Genomic DNA, 18511 nt, shown 5'->3' with positions numbered 1-18511 from the left:
TTACGCCAATGGTGAATGGCAAGAGGTGGGAGTTCTGTGAGTGGGGATCGTTGGACTTGTGTTCTCAGTCCGTTGCAAGGCGGAGTTCCCCCACGGGGACGCGTATTTTCACGTAGAACATGCTTGCAGATAGCCAGAGATGGGTAACCTATCTCTGTGTATGACCTTTGGTCTGCTGTTTGGATTTTTTTCTCAAAATTTCTTTGTATTCCTATTGCAAAGTGTAACAGCTTCTGGGTGATTCCTGAATTTTACTCGGTTGCTTTATGTCCGTGAAATGCATTTAGAGATCTGGGACTAGGAAGGTTGTCTGTCGGTTAATCGTAGTAGTGGTTGTTGATTTTTTGCGCGAGTCTGCCCTCTTGTGGTTACCAACAGACTGAGGCTGGCATGTCATCCAAAGCACCAGTTGCTAACAGCTGTGTTATTATGATTTCTTTTCTCTTTTTATCCACTGCTGTTAATTTTTATATTATAAGGTCTGTAAATGTTTGTTCACCCGCACAATAGAGCCTCTGGTGTCAGGTAGGAAAACTAATTTGTAACATTTAGACTGTGCCTTGCTCGTTTTTTGTTTTGTTTTTTCATTTTCAAATGACTTCAAAGTTAATTAGTTTTACTCAACACCGGAATAAAATTCTCGGCTCGCAACCCTTGAATTGCTTTTGTTGATACGGTCTGCAGATTCTCCCACATTTGAGAAATGCGAGCTACTCCTAATGGACGTGGACACAAAATGTAGCAATGACACCTCCCTCTGTCCATCCTGTAAGTTTTAAACATGATAATGATTGCATTGCTATTAGCTGGAAGTTCATTTGCCTTGTGTACATGACAGCTAGAGCATCTGACCCCTTCCTGATTTCTTAGTTTGTTGCATGTTTGTCACAAAGACAAAGATTACCGGAGCAAATACAAAATGCAGTTTTAAAATGATGGTGTCATTTATCAAGGGGGAAAAAGCTATGACAAACAACCTGCCCCTGTGTGAAAAAGCAATTGTGAAATGGTAAAAGCAACAGCGTGTACTTTGAAGTGTTCTGAACCTACTTCTTTCACTTGTTTTGTAGATGAAGAGTCATCAGGCACACTTGCCCTCATTATAATCCCTTCCCTGTTGGCTCTGAGCACAGTGTTAGTGGTGGCTCTGATTTTTTATACTCTATGTAAAAATAAAGAACGACAACACAGGACTTCACCTCATTTTAAAAATGGTAGGGACCGCAGTAACCATATGTCAGTTTATTAAAACAGTGGGAAATCCTTTAAAAATCCAACATTTTTTCTGTTTGAGTGTCTCATAGTAATGTCAAGTGCTTATTTACTTATATTTGCTCTTGTATCAGGCCAGCAGATTGTATCCCTGTCTACAGCTTCTGTAGGTCCTCCAAAGGTCCCGGCAGCTTTAGATCCCTGGGAAATCCCAGAAGAGTGTGTTCTTGAGGGACTAGAGTTTTGGCAGACTGGTTGCTATGGCCCCATTTGTAAAGGTCTGCTGAAGAAGAAAGGTGGAGCCTCTTCTGTCGTGGTGGTTAAGTGCCTTCGAGGTACTGTATGAATCTGTTATAAAGCAAGGGTCATCACTGGAGTTAAGCTTGTCCAGTTTTTATTCTATTGATTTAATTCCATACAGATGCCTCTGGCAAGCCCGAAGCTAAAGAATTTGTTGAGTGGCTCCTCTTCTGTGCTTCAGTGTGTAAACATGAATATGTGGTGCAGATGCTGCACTGTCAGACCAAACGTCTACCCATGTACCTGGTTTTAGATGCCTACAACCCAGGGAATCTCCTTCACTTCCTCTGGACACTTAGAAATGTAAGTGATCCAAACCTTCTACCGTTTCAATGGCAAAGGCAATCTTCAGTTATTGAATGTAGTGCAATGACGAGGACTTATTTTTAACTGTAGAACAATTCAAGCGCTGCAGATCCCTTGCAAAACTTCTCTGAGAGGTCAGTGTTTCTGGTGGCAAAACAGATTGCAGCTGGCCTGGTGAGTCACTTTTTTTTAGACCAATTATTCCCAACAAACAACTGGAATAAAACGAGTTCATTTTAGATGTCATGCCCACAGCAGATGACATTCTGCCATTTCTTCCCCCAAGATGCTAGGGAAAGTGTTGTTTATCTTGAATCTTGAATAACTGTTGCAACAAAAAGATTGACGTGTTTAGCTGTAATTGGATCCTCCTCCAGGATTACCTGATGTCAGAGCACAGGCTGGTGCATGGCAATGTTGCTGCCAGAAACATCTTAATTGGCCCAGGCCTCTCGGCTCGAGTATCTGGCCTGGGTGTGGCATTTGAAGGATGCAAAATGGATTCAGCAATTAGACAGAGGGCAGCAAAGGTGCCTCTGAAATGGCAGGCTCCAGAGCGGATTATGATGCTGCTCAGTATCGACAGAAGCGACGTGTAAGGGCAGAGTTATGGCTAAGGAAACAAAACACAAAGACACTTGATATATATATATATTTTATTATTCACATTTTTTGTCTTTGCTCTTGTATGTGCATTACATGCTTTAAAAATCATGTTTCTATGAGTCACAGTGTTTTGTTTTGTTCCCCCCGCACACCAGGTGGTCATTTGGAATCCTACTATATGAACTGATCACTTTAGGTAAAGCATTGTCATCTTATCTGCCAAAGTTTTATAGTACATTTCCATCTTATCTTAATCCAAATGTACTAATTACTACAATCAAACCATTAACAACATTACAGAGCCAATAAAAAAATGCTTTTTCCCATATCGCAGGATCCCCTCCATACCCTGAGCTGGAGCCTTCAACAGTGCTTCCAAAGCTACAGGCGTCTTATCGAATGAAGAGACCAAAGAACTGCGGGGGACTTTTGTACGTGTAATTCACCTAAAAGCAAGCAATAGACAGGGACGTATGAACAAATCTATATGCAGTATATATATGTACATGCATTAAATACAGTATAGTGAAAGTCAAAGTCAATTCAAACTCACAAAAGCTGCATTACGATTTAAAAAGCACTTATTAAAAAGTCCCTGCAATGAGGATGATTTAAAGATGCAGTTTGATGTTTTGGGATTTGATAATAATTCAGATGACAAGACTGACACTCGTCTTTTCATGTTTAATATAAAACTGCTGCAAGAAGCTATCAGGCTTGTCTAAGAACCAGCACCTCTAAAGCTCACTAATTAACTTGTCATATGTCATTTATTGATTTGGATTATAAACATAAGTTTTAAAACTTCAAAGGTGCTGGTAGCCAGATTTCATTGCCTCTGGGCAGAATCTGGCTCAGTGTTTACCTCTAACTTCAAAAGTCTTTGTGACAGGCTACCCAGGATTGTGATTGGTTAGCTTCCTGTGATAAGCAGCCATGACAGTGATACTGATTTGCTTGTGAAACACATGAAACGCAGATGAATGCTAAACGTCTCCATATGTATTTAGGTATGACCTGATGAAGTACTGTTGGATGTGGAGCTTCAAAGAGCGACCAGCATTTTCAGCCATCATCAAGCTGTTGGAGTCCTCGCTGCACATTGCTGATACAACACCGATTTGTATTTCTGAGGTCATTGACATATCGGAGTATAAGAGAATGGCAGGACTGATCGAATAGACCCACGCTCATGCGCCACTTTATCGGGTACACTTGATGTTGGGGGCACAACAACAGGTGCTGGTTGATGCAAATATCGAATCAGCTAATCACATGGTAGCAACTCATTAAATCTAGGCATATAAGAAATGGTCAAGATGTCTTTCTGAAATTCAGACCAGAAGAAGAATCAGAAGAAACTTTAAAATTTTGACTTTAAACATGGCATGGTTTCCAAATGGGCTGGTTTGAGTGTTTCAGATACTGCTGACCTACTAGGATTTTTTCCTCACAGCCATCTCTAGGGTTTACAGAGAAGAGAAAATAAAGAGCAAATATCCAGTGAGGGTGAAAATGCCTTATTGATGATGGCCAGGTTACTTTGAGATGATAAGAAAACAGCAGTAACTCAAATAAACTATTACCACAGCCAAGGTATGCTCTGAAGGCATAATACACCAAACCCTGAAGTCAATGAGCTATAGCAGCAGAAGACCACACCAGGTGCCACTCCTGTCAGCTAAGAATGGGAAACTGAGGCTACAATTCATATAGTCTCTTCAAACTTTTACAATAAAAGATGGAAAACTGTTGCCTGGTTTGATAAGTGTTCATGTTTGCTGCAACATTCAAATGGTAGGGTCAGAATTTAGCATAAAAAGCTTGAAAGCATGGATCCATCCTGCCTTGTATCAACTGTATAGGCTGCTGGTGATGTAATGGTGTAGGGTATATTTTCTTGGCACACTTTCAGCTCCCTAGTACCAGCTGAGCATCATTTAAATGCCACCTCAGTATTGTTGCTAACCATGTCGATCCCTTTTTGACTACAGTGTGCCTTTCTTCTGATGGCTGCTTCCACTAAGATAACATGCAATTCTGAAACGCTCAAGTCATCTCGAAATGGTTTTTTGAACTTGACAATGAGTTCTCTGTATTCTAGTGGCACACTGTGGCGACTAAATCTAAATCCAGTAGAGCACCTTTGTGATGTGATGGCCCAGAAGACTTGCATCATCGATATGCAGCCAAAAAATCTGCAGCAACTGTGTGATGCCATCTTATCAATGTTGACCAGAATCTCTGAGGGATGTTTCCAACACCTATGCCATGAAAAATTCTGTATGGTAAATATGTCAGTAATATTTAAGTTAGAGATCAATTAGATAAAGTCTAATTGATTCTCCAACTGCAACACAGCATCCAGCTCTACCATCATTTATTAATAACTGTGTATGGGTTCAGTTGGGATGTTGATAGCAGTCTGACATGTTAAAAGTGACTGCAAGAGTTTTAAAATTTGCAGTTCAGTAATAATATAATGAACCAAGATAATGATTCCAAGCAGAGGTGGGACCAAGTCATTGTTTTGCAAGTCTCAAGTAAGTCTCAAGTATTTATCCTCAAGTCAGAGTCAAGTCTCAAGTCAAGACAGGGAACTCTCAAGTCAAGTCCCGAAACTTTGAATTTCAAGTCCTTTTGAGTGTTTTTTAAAAAAAAACAATGTTGGAATTATATGTTAAATGTAAATAATAGACGATGTGTTCTTTTTTAAATCTGTGTTTATCTCAACACATGATGAAACAAGTGAACTTACAAAATATACACAAAGTAATTCTGAAATTGCATCTCTATAATGTACAACTCAATTAAACTTATCTGCAAGAATAGTCTTCCTTTAAACTATAAATTCACAGAATAAACATTCAATGAAAAATGCAAAAGCAGAACTTCCTGTTCAGATAAAAAGTGCTGAGATTTCCACAGTACAAAACAAAGAAACATCGCAGTAAATTTAGTGCAGTGTGATTAGCATGTCCAGTCTCTCCCATCTAGTCTCTGTGTGAACATGTGTTTGTATGTGTCCATGTGTGAGTGACAGAGAAAAAAATTTTAAAACAAATCTATCTATCTATCTATCTATCTATCTATCTATCTATCTATGTATGAACTGAACAATGAACAGGAATGTGCACTTTTAGTTATTTCAGTTAACTATTTTGCATTGCATTTGCAAAAGACCAAACTGGCCAAAAGTCTGTCAGTCATTTGTGCACGATGAGGTCGTAGAATGATGCCACCATAGCTGAAAACTCGCTCTACTGGAGCACTACATGCAAGTACTGCCAAAACTCTGGTGGCCACATGAAACAGTGAAGGAAGAGTCTGAATGTTCATTGCCCAGAACAAGAGGGCATTCTGCCCATCAGCAATATCCAGGTAGTGACTGGACTGGTCCCCACATCCTTCTGCATCTTACAGTAAGCAGCAAAGAGTCCTCCATCTTCACAGTCCTCTTGATGTTCCTCACCAGGAGTCACAGGTTGCTCTGACTTTGCAGGATCTGTAGCGTCTTGCAGGATCAGATCTGGCAAAACAAATTAACAACAGCAAAAGAGCCCTTATTACAATTTTTGACAAAAAAAATACAGAAAAAATATACACTAAATTCAGTCTTTACCTTTTACTTTTTGTGTCACCTCTGTCTTTATGTCACAACTGCCCAACACATGGTGTTCAACCCACAACAGAGAAAATGCTGGATCCAAAGCAGCTGCTTTGAGGTACACTGGATCTGAAACAGGGGCAGTGATCCCATCTTCTGCTCTAGCCATTCACACACTGATAAAGATTCCAAGAAATCTTTTGGTCAAAGATGCTTGGAGACTCCTGACCAGACCATTCAGGAAACTGACTTGAGGCTTCAGTTTCTCAAGGTGGTGATTGAGGGACAGTGAGGATGGAACAACAGCACTGATCGTGACTATTTTCTCACCTTGTCTCAAAAACTGTTGCTTCTCTGAAAGGCTTCAAGATTCCACCATCTCCCTCAACAGGTTCCACTCTCATGCTGTGAACAATAACTCCTTGCGCCCAGCCATTTCAAGAACAGCACAGAGTTTTAGATGTTCACATTGGAGAACTGCCTTTACTTGTCTCAGTGTTGAATTCCATCTTATGATTACAGCAGCAGGGATCGCTTTCTGTTCACCAAATTCAGCTTCAAACACATCTTTGAATGTTGTGCTTGTGTGCAGTAGAGAGCTGAGCTCAGATAACTTTGAAAGCGAAGGAGATGACACTTTGGTCTCTGACAACCCATCTCTCACCACCAGCTGAAGTGTGTGCGCAAAACACTACAGGCGCGGTTTCTTTGCCATAGCAGCACCTACTGTTTCCTGATCTTCCTAGGTTAAGTTGTGCCAGAGCTCTGGGTCGTCAAGATGATCACCATCATCATCATCATGTTCCTCACCTTGCTCAGTGGGAAAGCACACAGTGAATGCTTTTCGCATATTTGCAGCATTGTCACTAATAATATAGTCTAGTTTATCTTTGATGTTGTATTCGTCACATATAGCTTCAAATTTCTCACAGATTCTGTCACCAGTGTGTAAGCCTTTGAAGGGGTCAAAGGCCAGCACTTTGGATTTCAGCTGTATCCTCTCTGTCTCTTTCTGTATCCAGTGCACAGTGATACCAAGGACCTCATCTTTCGGTCCGATCAAATGTCCACAGTAACTGAAACATGATCAGTCTCGCTCAACTGACTTTTTAACATTGAACGTTTCTCAGCAGAAAGGTTCTCTGTTTTTGATGTAATTGTTCTGCGACATACCGGGCTGTATTTGCTGTCAACCACTGTCAGAAAGTGCCGAAAACTCTTGTTTTCCACAATAGACAGGGGTAGGTTGCAACCAATAATCAAGTCACTTAATAATGCATTCGTGATGGCTTTCTGCTGTGGATGAGTCATTCTGTACTGCCAGGCCCAAGTGTCCACAAACTGTGATATGGAAGGCTGTTGAGGTTCATTTGTGATCCTCTTTTTTATCTGGTGTTCTTCAAATCTGCTAGGGGTAAGCATATTAAACTGATGTCAGAAATTCCATTACAGCCATTCATGAATTGCATTTGACTTTAAGTTGTTCCAATTAATCCTAAATAAATATTAACACTTAAATCCCCATAGCTTTCAGACAATCAAAAAAATTATAAAAATTATTTATTAAAACACTTTTCTCAAAACTCTGCATACAGTTCTAATAAGCAATGTTTAGCATCACTATTAAGAATAACTGACATTTGCAAATAAACAACAGCTAATACAATAAAAACACTCAAAGTATTTTATGTGATGTATTGACATAAATGACAGAAAAAAGGCCAAGTATAGCAGGGCTACTCAATTACACACTAAGATGGGACAGATTTTTTAACCAAGAAATTGCATTGCATTTGTCCTGTCCGTAACAGATAAAAGAAATGCAAAAGTTAAACACCGCCATGCACTCTCCAAAAGTTTATTCTGTTCATCTGGACGTAGCGTTTTGTGGGAGAAACATTTCGTCACTCATCCAAGTGACTTCCTCAGTCTCAGCTGACTGCAGGTTTCCGCCATGCACTAATTGCAAATTAAGTGGTTTTGAATTTTGATGTGATGGTAAAATAAATATTTGTCAGTCTAAGCGGGGTTAATGATGGGGAGAAGACGGAGAGAAACTGTCTTCCCCGAGTTCAGGTACTAAGCCACTTTCTGAAACGGTGTTCTGACAAACCATCCTACTTCAGCAAAACGTTCAACCATAAGTAGTTTATGCAGTAGTTTATTCTTGGATGCGCTTGTAGGACCGGATTTAAAATAGCATGACAAAGATATCATACATGTTAAAGCCAAACAGTATCATCAACGTAGCCCGGGGAACATTTGCTAATAAGATGAAGTTAGCTAAGTCAGCTATCTCATCGTAGCTAAAGAAAAGTAACACCTACCGTTCTTCATGCAACTTCAAATGTCGGACAAAGTTGGAAGTTGTTCCATCTCCGTCTGTGATTCTCTTCTTGCACGTTTTTCATATTGCATTTCGTTTTTTGTTGACTTCTTCGTAGTTTACCTACCCGAAAGAAATTACTCCTGGGACCATTTTTGTTTTTTTAAAATTTGGTTAATTTGATTGGATGTGCTACAGCTCACGCACACATACATACGGAGTGTGGTAAGAATTAATGAAATGATTTAATGGTGGGGACTTTTTATTTAATATGTGTTAAATTTTAGATTTGGGGTAAAATATCAAGTCTTTTCAAGTAAACAGGTTCAAGTCCAATTCAAGTCCCAAGTCATTGGTGTAAAAGTCCAAGTCAAGTCACAAGTCTTAGAACATTTTTTTCAAGTCAAGTCTAAAGTCATAAAATTAATGACTCCAGTCTGACTCGAGTCCAAGTCATGTGACTCGAGTCCACACCTCTGATTCCAAGTATTTTTTATTAATACAGCTTTATTTTCAAATTGTACAGATCTAAAAGCACATATTTTATTATTCATCGAAAACTTTTCTACTTTCCACTATTATTGGGCAAAGTACAGTTTTTGTATCTATAAGGCTCTTGGCATGCAAACATTTTCAGTTTTTACAGTTTCAAAACCAGAAACACCCACACAGAAAAGCTGAATGCACCACTGAATGACTATATCTGGGTTCAGTTTGGGTTTATACATTACACCTTAAATTTTAATTGTACCACTAGTTATCGTAAACCACGTTGGGAATGAACCACACTGATTCTAAATCATAACTGAATCAGAAGACATTACATTTGTTTTTGCTTTTTATTTCTAATTTTTAAACACAGGTCTTGAATTATGAAATTGTGCTCCACTTGATTATCATTCCTTCGAATAGCTCTTTAAGGCAGACTAATATGGAAAACGTAAGTTAAACTTCTAAAACTAAAGGCTGTGGCTTACAGAAGACTCAAGTAATTAAAATCACTGAACCTAAACTGTGAGTGATGTCATACCATAATTTGACACCTCTGAGTGTGAGCTCAAGGATGATGGTTTTCAAAGGGCGGGCAATAAATCATAATATACACAAGTGCTATCATTAGGCCTGAAAACAGACACATTCAACTGTTACTCTGTACTCATATTTCATCAGGCTTCTGAACAAATTGGTACAAAACTATGTAATCTTCCCATTTGTTATTCACAATGCAGAGGCACTAACACCCACTGTGAAACACAATGAGAGATTTCAAAAATGCATCCTTACTAAATAAGACTGAGCTACAAAAAAGTGATTTCTCTCAGATCAGATATATACTGGCCAAGATAAAGAATACCATACACACATTATTTCCTCCATCAGCCTCTTTGGGTTTAAAGTCTGCTGCACTATGCTTGTGATCAATCTCAGCACTGACTGTGACATTATCTTGCCTTTAAGTTGAAGCAGAACATGCAGCAATTTTACCCACTAGATGGCAGAAGAGGTTTAGAAGCCTCTCTAAGGGTAAATTCACACTACATGAGGCAGAAAACTGCTGGGGTTTTGTATTTCACCTTGATTCCGTATGCCACGTAAGATGTTCTGAAAACACCTGATGTGACATTACTAATTCATCACCATTAGAGTCCAGTGAAGAAAAAAAAAAGAAATCACACAGATTAAATAAGGGAATCTATTGCATCATTTTTTTTGGACAGATTCACAACTTGGTAAAAAATTGAAAGTCTTTAAGGCTAAATAAATGTCCCTAATTTACAAAAGCTAGAGTTCTGGTCAGTTTCAGTTTAAGTTATTTAAAACATACATTAAAACACCAAATCAAAATTGTGAAGGACACTACAATCATATTAAATATTTATATTTTCCTTAATCACTGGATTTAAGACCTCCCCATAAATGGTAATGATCTCAATCCAAAAAACAAACGTTAAAAAAATATCACTTTACTCAAAATGGGTCTTAGTACTGGATGAATTAAAATGACTCTGTTATAAAATACAGATATATAAAGGGCATGAAATTCTGAATCTCAATGAGATATAATTTTTGATTCATGGATTAAAAGCCATACCTACATATTTTTACTTTTTCAATAGCCATTTCTTTTACTACGCTCAGCACTGTGAAATAAATATTATTAAGTCCTGTGTGATAAACCACAACAAGTTAGAAGTAAGAAAATAATTGAAATGTATATTTTTTTTAAATAATATTTAAAATCGTACTGTAGAATTACCTGCTGCCATGTGCTCCCAATACTGACCAAGATTGGATTAATACGGAAGAAGGGGGTTTAATAGAAGACAGAATGAAGGTTAATCCTCACTAGTAACATAAAATTCCTTGTTCATCTCTCATTCTAACTGAGTTTTGGGTTGTCCCAGAGGTGTCACATCAAAAAAAAAAAGGTTAATCAGAGTGTATGCATGCGATGCATGAATTAGCTTGAATGCTCCACGGCAGTAAGGCGTAGCAGCAATCTTGTAATCCTCGGTTCACCTGGACGGGCTGAGGTAAACCTATTTGGGAGTATTTTTAAGCGTACCAGCATCCCTTTTACACTTTACTGCTCCATAGCGATGTTGGGAACAAAATGTAGGAGACGGACCACAGCAGGTAGTACATACATGCAGGAGGGAAGGAAGAGCAGAACAACATGATGATTCCTGAAAATAAAAACACAAAAAACAAAATGAATGTCTGTGCGAAATGAAGGTGATGCACTCGTTATCTGGGCTTCAACAATTGTTTTTTTCCCCCCAACACTTCTTATTGATATTGAGATGTTTGCTAGATGCTTTGATCTGCAGAATGGACTGAGCAGCCAGCATGTCATCTTTACCAAAAATATTTGAATGTGGAACAGCCAGGGCATTTTTTTGAAAAAGCAACTTCAATGAATTTAAATTCAAATTTTGGCACAAAGTGATTTAAATTCGCATTTGGACTAGGGTTAAGTGAGAAGTAATATAATTTGTTTCCTTGTGATTTGACAAAACTGAGTTTAACCTATTAGTTTAGAATCCATAAGCACATGCAGTAAGTGGCTTAAACCTAATTTAAAATAAATAAATAAATAACAGTAAAATAAAACTTTAAACATTTATTTGCTTTGACAGTTCTGGTTAAGATTCTCAGATTCTTAAAAATGACTTTACCTCCAGCGTAGACTACTTTCTTCCAGGCCTGGGACTCCAGCACTCTGTCATGAGGGTAAAAGTTCTGGCTGATCATGAAGAGGATCATGGCAACTGCAATGACTCGGAGCAATGCCATGCTTCCCCCTGACAGCAAAGAGGCACTGGCCAGGATGGCCGACGAGTAAATACAGGGCAGACCACGGTACATGAAAGGGATCCCTATGAGGAAGAAAAAACCCCCCCAAAATTAAAGGCTAAATTGAAAAGGACAGTATTAAATAACACTACAACTTTTTTTAAAAACTTACCACTGGAGAAGAAACAGAGGCGGACAAAGACAGAAAGGACGTAACACATGCACAGGATGTTGTCGAGCAGATCAGATGTTCTCAGGAGCAACGACGTTGCAATCCCAAAGGTCGTGAAGTCAGCAAAATCATCTAGCTTGGCACCTGAACATGAAAAAGGAAGGTTTGAACTTTTTACTGCTGATACCTGTACTAATAAACTTTAGAAAGGCTGGTGTCACACTGCTTCTATTAGCATAGCACATTAATCGTGAAAGCCACAGTAGGTGTATAATGTCTCTTCAGCACTGGTCTTTGCCAGTGTCACTGTCATGTGACAGTCGTGCGGTGAACGTGCAAAAATTTCTCAAGTGGAAATGTCAGTGTCAGCCCAACAGGCAGGCATTCTATAAACAACATTCTCCACTGCCTTATCTCTTTATCCCTCAGGAGCACATAGCATGTTTTCAGCGGATGAGGATGAGGCGATTCGGGCCACGGCTCAGATGAACGAGGTGGAATTCCACAGTCCAGGGTCAACAATTTTAGCAATTTCAGATATGGTGAGAACCGAAAGCAACAGGATAACATAGACAATTGGGCCATGATCCCGTGGAATTAGGCTGCTTAATCAGAAAGTTATTGTTCATTTGACAAAATACGTGGGGGGCAAAACAACACCCACCTGCAAAGTCATGCAGAAAAGGCCTGTCGAGACACAAAGCCCCTGAAATGTGCAGCCAACAATGTATTGTGATGCACTTGAAAACTATTTTGGGATCTCAGAAATTGGGAATTTGCAGACTGGTAAACATATCAAAGCTATTTATACTTTCCCTTTTACTATGTAAGGTATTGGGATCTTTTGGAAACAAGCCACAATGATAGTTCTTAAAGTGTAAACATGTAAGGTTTTAAATATGCAATCATCTTGGGGGTATGTTTCGAACACAGAAATGACTTTAAACAGTTAACTTGATGAATCTCAAATAACACTACATAAATTATTCATGACTCTTCTGTTGGAAATGTAAGCAGTTTTCATTAGCAAAGGTTCCTTTTACTGGATCTCTTTGTGTGGCCAAATTAAAAAAGCTCAGACAAAAAGATTGTGCAGCAAGCCCTGCCAACACCACAGTGGAAGTTTATCTTTGGTAAGTGCTATTGACCACAACACTCCACTTACCCAGTGCAGAGCATGCATTGAGTTGCCTGGCAACTGCTCCATCTGCCAAATCCAGGAGGTAGCCAATCAGAACGAGCCAACACGCAGCGTGATGGTGCCTGAACAAAACCAGTCAGTGTTAGGTTGAACAATTTTAAAAAGGGTTAAATGTCTGCAAGTTCAAAAGTTGTGACAATGTTAGAAAAGTCTCTTTTTTTATGTACAGCGGACAGCCATTTTTGGGAAAGCAAATTGTGCCTTTAAACTAAACTTAGAGCGGCTCGTAAAGACGAATCTGTTTTAAATATTGTGATTTTCCTTGATGGGCTAAACACAGGATGCTAATTACATTGGATGAATGTGTTTGAAAACATAACAATAAAACCAAAATAATAACAATAATAATAATAATAATGATAACAATAATTGAAAACACTTATGTGTTTGCTAAATTATAGCTCAGCTTCTGAAATACTACTTTTATTTTTTCTGTTGTGTTTTCTGATTTATTCCTGGGTTTTGTGAAATTTTGATTGATTTTATTGCGTTGTGTTTAATGACTAAAGTTTGGTTATTGATGCACTACTCACAACATCATTAATTTCCACACTCATTCACATAATGATTCCTCCTTACAAACTCCGTCCATCCAGCAGCTGACTAGTAAAATCCATTACTCCTGTATTTACTCACCCATTAAGGCTGCTGAGAATCGAGGCCATGCCCATGACCATGTTGGCAACTGACAGTGCATTAGCTGCATTTTTACGCGCAAACTCCTTGATCTGAAGTTCTGTGGCCCGATCGCTCAGAAAGAGTTTTTTGGTGCACTGAAAGAAACCTGAGACCAAACGATAACAGCAGTTAGTATTTTCCTGTTAGGTCAATAATCTCTGCTGAGGTTTTAGGAAAACAAAAGCTAAAGCCCTACTGACAGATGACCACACCAGATGGCATGTTGATGCACGTGTCTGAATCGGTATAGTTTATTAATCATATTTTGGGATTTAGAAAAACTTCAGTTGGGACAAGAGAAAAAAAAAGTAACAATTCTGAAAAGTAATCTTAAAACTTTAGGTATACCATCCATTACTGAAAAAAAGAATTTAAACACTTTATCATTCGCATCATAATGCAAGATACTGAAAGATATAGTGCGTCTTCTAAAAATTTTTTTAACAAAAATATTACTCCCTGCTCTTATGTAAAAGAAATGGCACTTACCAAGATGCATGATTTTTGGCTGGAGACCAACCTTACGATACATTCATCCATTTTCAGATCACTACAATGCATTTGTTACTGTACATTAATTAAGTCAGGTGTGTGCAGCCTACAACATGCAACATTAAGGACTGTGTCATTATCTTCTTATTACATTATTATTTATATAAACAAATCAAACATATTACACATGTTTAACTGTAGAAAAACACTGTCCAAAATCACATGCAATAACCTCTAACATCAAAGATAATATTTGAAAAAATAAATAAGTCAATAGCATACAATATCTGAACAGGATAAATGTGTTAAAACTCAAATGTGAAATCTCATCATGGATCAAACACACACAAATACTGGTGTGGGGAACAAGTATGGCTACTTAGGGGACTACTATATATACCATTGGCTACAGTGAGAGTGAGTTGGACCTACTGCATTGACAAATACCGGACATGAGATCATTTAGCCTGTTAACTCTGATCAAAACATACTGACCGTAAACAAGGTCATGGCAGCAGCATTCACACAGCTTAAGTTCTATAATAACACTGCAGCCCAGGCTTTAATGGGGACTGTGTCATTGAAATTAACCTGCAACCCCACCTGGTTTCCTTGTTTTTTCATTATAGTGTCAATATTAATAGTTTATAAATAAATTCTATCAGTTAGTATGACTAGAAAAGCAATATATAAATGCTATATAAATTCACTATTTATCCATAATTTCTCACTGTTGTAATTCAATTACATGGTTCTTTAACTTATCCTGTATTTTGTTTGATCTGCTGAGTCAGTACTCAAACCTTTAAGCCATCTTAAGGGCTGTGAATATGGTCTATTAAAATAAGGAATTAGTTTAACAGTGTTTACAGTTTTCAGGTCTGGGACTTGTTTAGTCCGGCTGTAAACATTAAACAATGTAGTTTCTGGACAAAGGGGATGAAGAGCTTTTAAATAAATGTTGGTTTTATCATATTTTTGATCAAATATAAACAACTTTAAATGAGCATTTCCTGTTTATTCAGAATGCCTTTATTTTATGTCAAATTTAAAGCTCTGACCCAGAGAACATTCACATAAAATACAAACAAAAATATAAGAAAGAAGGATGTTTCAAATACTTTTTCAAAGTAATGTATACACTATTAATATTGATAATATAATCCCATGCAGTTCAACAACTGGAAATAAACTCTTTAAAAAAAAAACAAAAAAACAAGCTTGCAGTATTAAAACTACATTCAATATTTCAGTCAGCAAGATGGAACGACTGCTGTCACGGCCTTTTTCCAGCCCAAAAAATCCCCCCCAAAAAACAAAAACTGGCCCCACAAATCAAAAAATCTTTCTTTTCTATCTGCTTTCTCTTTTGTGAGCTTACTATTTTTGATCAAGTCACAGTGCTGTCCAAGACAATATGCACAGATAATGACCTGCAAAGTTTCAATATTTTTAACTGTTGCAGTAGCAACCTTTCAAGTGTTTTTCACCCTGAACTTCCTGTGATTCCAAAGCCAGGCGAATTCAAGAGACTCTTCATCTGAAAGAAAACAGCGTATGAGACACAGCAGAAAGCCAACAACAACTTGCACTTTAACTTGATAGCATGCTTTTTACTTCTCATTTTGGACTTTAGCACACATTGCAACCTGGCGTTTAAATTACGATCTCAAGCACATCAGTTAATGCAGATAACATTCTGCATTAAACCTGAAAATCATGTAATTGCCAAGCTTCCCATATTAATAATCCAATTGGTTAACTTTTGTCACCGTAAGCACCATTAGAAAGCCACACATGCAGCTAAAAGTAGCTAAAAGATCTTACAGGCAAGTTTTAATCTAACCACTCAATTCACTCTCTTGGTCACCAATAAAAAAAGAGGATAAAGCCAGAGCCAGAGATGCACTGTCAATTTCAAACAGGTCTCTATTTCTGGGTTGCCGCCAATGAGTGCAAAGCATGATGGGTAGACCCTTGTTATGTAATACCCTGTGTTTCCTGGTAACAACTAAAAGACCAAATGGAAAAAAGGGAAAACTCAGAGCTCACAATTCACAAAAGGGATAATCTGAAATGAATGCACTGGACAATTTAAACTATTTACGTTTTAGATTTAATGTACAATTAATGCATAAATGATGCACAGCTGTTAAAGGAGGTTAACTGCCGTATACTGGATATGGTGTTGTTCCTAAGTGAGGATTACAATCAGTATATTCAGTATACAATAATGAATAATAATAATAAATAATAAGTAATTTCTCTCATAAAAAGTGATGGCCTTGCTGTGGATCTTCATAATACTTGCAACTTCAACAACTGCAGTGTATGCATGAATTCATATTTATTATACTTTATTTATTTGTTCAAAGATCATCATATTTGTTTTCCTGCCCAATTTGATCCAAGTAGACCTCATCTTTAATCCCTGACACCCATGCACATGTAGATGTACAGAAATCCAGATTAAGAGAAGAGAGGAAGGACAGGGAACCTACCAGAGGAGGGCGTCAGGAGGATCATGATCGTGTCTGTCTCAAAGTGCAACAACTAAAAGACAAATTAAAATTAGAGCATTTTTATTACTTATACAGTACTGTTCTGGATATATACAAACCTTATTTATCATAGCAGATATACTAGGACTATTTGAGAATTGAATATAAAAATGGTTTTCAAAAGCATCCCAAAGATCCTAAACAAGACACCCATCCAATGTCTGACACTCATTTATCATGCCTTACTGTTGTGTAATAACGGGTGTCCTTTCGTAAATTCTTCTGTCTGATCATTACTTACACTATCTAACTAACAGATCTTTTCAGGATTTAAAAACTGGACGCTACAACTGAATCTTCGGGAAATAAAACATTTTGTTGCAGGTCGCATGCGCAACAGTTACACTTTATCGCTTACTTCTCCGCGATTTCATTCATTGTTAAAAACGACACCGGAAAGCCCTAAATAGATGGCACTGGCAATGTTCGGAAAGAAATCTTATTCTGCCTTTGCGCTCGAAACCTTTACATCTGCTCAGCGGGAACCTTACTGCGCAACACTCTATCCTAAGCATCAGTCTGATTCTGCAGGGTTAGACAGCAAGATGTGTAACTGCGTCACAACCAACTAGACAAAAGGCCGGTGAACCTAAAATATTGGTGTAAAATGCACTTGTTCAATGCATAATTACCGATTATGTGAACATTTCAAATAAAATGCATCTCATCTTACCTTCGAAGGAGTTCCGCGGATTACTTAATCTATACAAATCAAATGACTGAGAAAGGCACGCACTGGTCGTATCCTATTGTCTGTTTTTTCCTCGTTATGTATTTTATTCAGTTTTTTTCAGCGGATTACTTTGAAAATGAATTTAAAGCCTGAATTTAAAGCCTGAGCCACGCTCTCAGTTTCACAGTCATCAGACAACCGATTACCTGTCAACTTCCCAGCCACTTGTTCAGGGTGCCCTTTAAAACTCCAAGGATAAATCCGTTGGAACATTCCACCGGAAATTACGACTGGTGTCAAGCCAGCCTCCACTTTGTTTTGCGTTACCAAGTATTACGGCAAGAGACGTAGAAACCTGATTTCAAAATGAAAGCCTTCGAAACCTGATTTCAAAATAAAAGCCAACTTCGAGTGAATTTAGCTTCAACATTAACAGACACGTTAAGTACATACTGACAAATATCATTTAGTCTTGTTTCCACACTCTAACGTTAAGTCCAATTGACACACCCTTGTACTCTAGTAGCACGCTGTCAATATCAAGGCCATCTTCTTTTGGATTTCAAAGTATAAGCCCTCTGAACTTTAATTTTTGAACTACTCTTTCAATGACTTCAGAATGCTCTCAAAAGGAAAAATTTATGTTCCCACAGGACAATTGCAGCCTGTATCGACAGTATACACCCTCACAGGGATACCATGTCATGGAGTCTGTGACCTTATTTTTCAGTGACTTTAGAATGCTGTTAAAAGGAAAATCCCTGTTCTCATGGACTAATTTCACTCTAAATCAATAATTAATCCCTCAAAGTTGTACACTGCCAAAAGCAAGTCTTTCTGATTTGGGATTTTAAAATAATTGCCCTTGTTTTATAGGCTGTTTGGTTACTTTATTTAGAATGATATTATGTAGAAATGTCATCTTTCCACAGACTGGAAACATGGAGGTATTATCAATTATGAGGTACTAGCAATTTCAACTTGATTTTACTTCACCTTTATGATTTGATTCAGTCATAATCAAGTGAATCTGATTTTGTATTTCAAAATGAAAACCTTCTGATATATTTAATATCAAAA

At 37.9% G+C, this 18511-nt stretch overlaps 2 protein-coding genes and 1 long non-coding RNA gene across 11 annotated transcripts; 1 reads left to right on the top strand and 2 right to left on the bottom strand.

Moving 5' to 3' along the window:
• Positions 1 to 364: 364 nt before the first annotated feature.
• Positions 365 to 3921, top strand: LOC109194382 (tyrosine-protein kinase STYK1). Of its 3 annotated transcripts, none has more exons than XM_005448423.4 (10): positions 365 to 525; positions 685 to 768; positions 1071 to 1214; positions 1374 to 1547; positions 1634 to 1815; positions 1909 to 1992; positions 2196 to 2413; positions 2580 to 2620; positions 2759 to 2855; positions 3435 to 3921. In XM_005448423.4, exons 2-10 carry the CDS (start codon positions 720 to 722, stop codon positions 3604 to 3606), a joined length of 1161 nt encoding a protein of 386 aa, XP_005448480.2. In that variant the 5' UTR covers positions 365 to 525; positions 685 to 719; the 3' UTR covers positions 3607 to 3921. The 3 variants fall into 3 exon arrangements, with proteins under 3 accessions (XP_005448480.2, XP_005448479.2, XP_025757164.1); XM_005448422.4 differs by having other exon boundaries at positions 1347 to 1547; XM_025901379.1 differs by lacking the exon at positions 1071 to 1214.
• LOC112843229 (uncharacterized) lies at positions 3551 to 8740 on the bottom strand. Its single transcript, XR_003215427.1, has 2 exons — positions 6047 to 8740; positions 3551 to 5953 (listed from the first exon to the last, which is right to left on the bottom strand). It is a non-coding gene; the product is annotated as an uncharacterized LOC112843229 (long non-coding RNA).
• A 92-nt stretch (positions 8741 to 8832) lies between these two features.
• Positions 8833 to 17762, bottom strand: LOC100689985 (transmembrane protein 269). Of its 7 annotated transcripts, none has more exons than XM_005448419.4 (8): positions 17638 to 17738; positions 16699 to 16750; positions 15670 to 15737; positions 13664 to 13811; positions 12992 to 13089; positions 11827 to 11970; positions 11537 to 11737; positions 8833 to 11044 (listed from the first exon to the last, which is right to left on the bottom strand). In XM_005448419.4, the coding sequence occupies exons 4-8, from the start codon at positions 13702 to 13704 to the stop codon at positions 10935 to 10937; spliced, it is 594 nt and encodes a 197-aa protein (XP_005448476.1). In that variant the 5' UTR covers positions 13705 to 13811; positions 15670 to 15737; positions 16699 to 16750; positions 17638 to 17738; the 3' UTR covers positions 8833 to 10934. The 7 variants fall into 7 exon arrangements, with proteins under 7 accessions (XP_005448476.1, XP_025757169.1, XP_005448475.1 ...); XM_025901384.1 differs by having other exon boundaries at positions 15688 to 15737; positions 17432 to 17687; XM_005448418.3 differs by lacking the exon at positions 15670 to 15737 and having other exon boundaries at positions 17638 to 17762.
• Between the last annotated feature and the right edge of the window lie 749 nt (positions 17763 to 18511).

Source organism: Oreochromis niloticus, linkage group LG20 (assembly GCF_001858045.2).
Source record: "Oreochromis niloticus isolate F11D_XX linkage group LG20, O_niloticus_UMD_NMBU, whole genome shotgun sequence".
NCBI classification, from domain to species: domain Eukaryota; kingdom Metazoa; phylum Chordata; class Actinopteri; order Cichliformes; family Cichlidae; genus Oreochromis; species Oreochromis niloticus.
This window is presented reverse-complemented; position numbering and strand designations above follow the sequence as displayed.

Bases quoted from the DNA above. Each gene is read 5' to 3' on its own strand.
- LOC100689985 (XM_005448418.3), bottom strand. From the start codon at position 16,723: ATGATCCTCCTGACGCCCTCCTCTG. The intron at 13,090-13,663 runs GTGAGTAAATAC...GGTTTTGTTCAG, and splicing joins ATTCTCAGCAGCCTTAATGG to GCACCATCACGCTGCGTGTT. The intron at 11,045-11,536 runs GTAAAGTCATTT...TTTTATTTTCAG, and splicing joins GAAAGTAGTCTACGCTGGAG to GAATCATCATGTTGTTCTGC.
- LOC109194382 (XM_005448422.4), top strand. From the start codon at position 720: ATGGACGTGGACACAAAATGTAGCAATGACACCTCCCTCTGTCCATCC. The intron at 1,215-1,346 runs GTAGGGACCGCA...CTCTTGTATCAG, and splicing joins TTCACCTCATTTTAAAAATG to GCCAGCAGATTGTATCCCTG. The intron at 1,548-1,633 runs GTACTGTATGAA...AATTCCATACAG, and splicing joins GGTGGTTAAGTGCCTTCGAG to ATGCCTCTGGCAAGCCCGAA.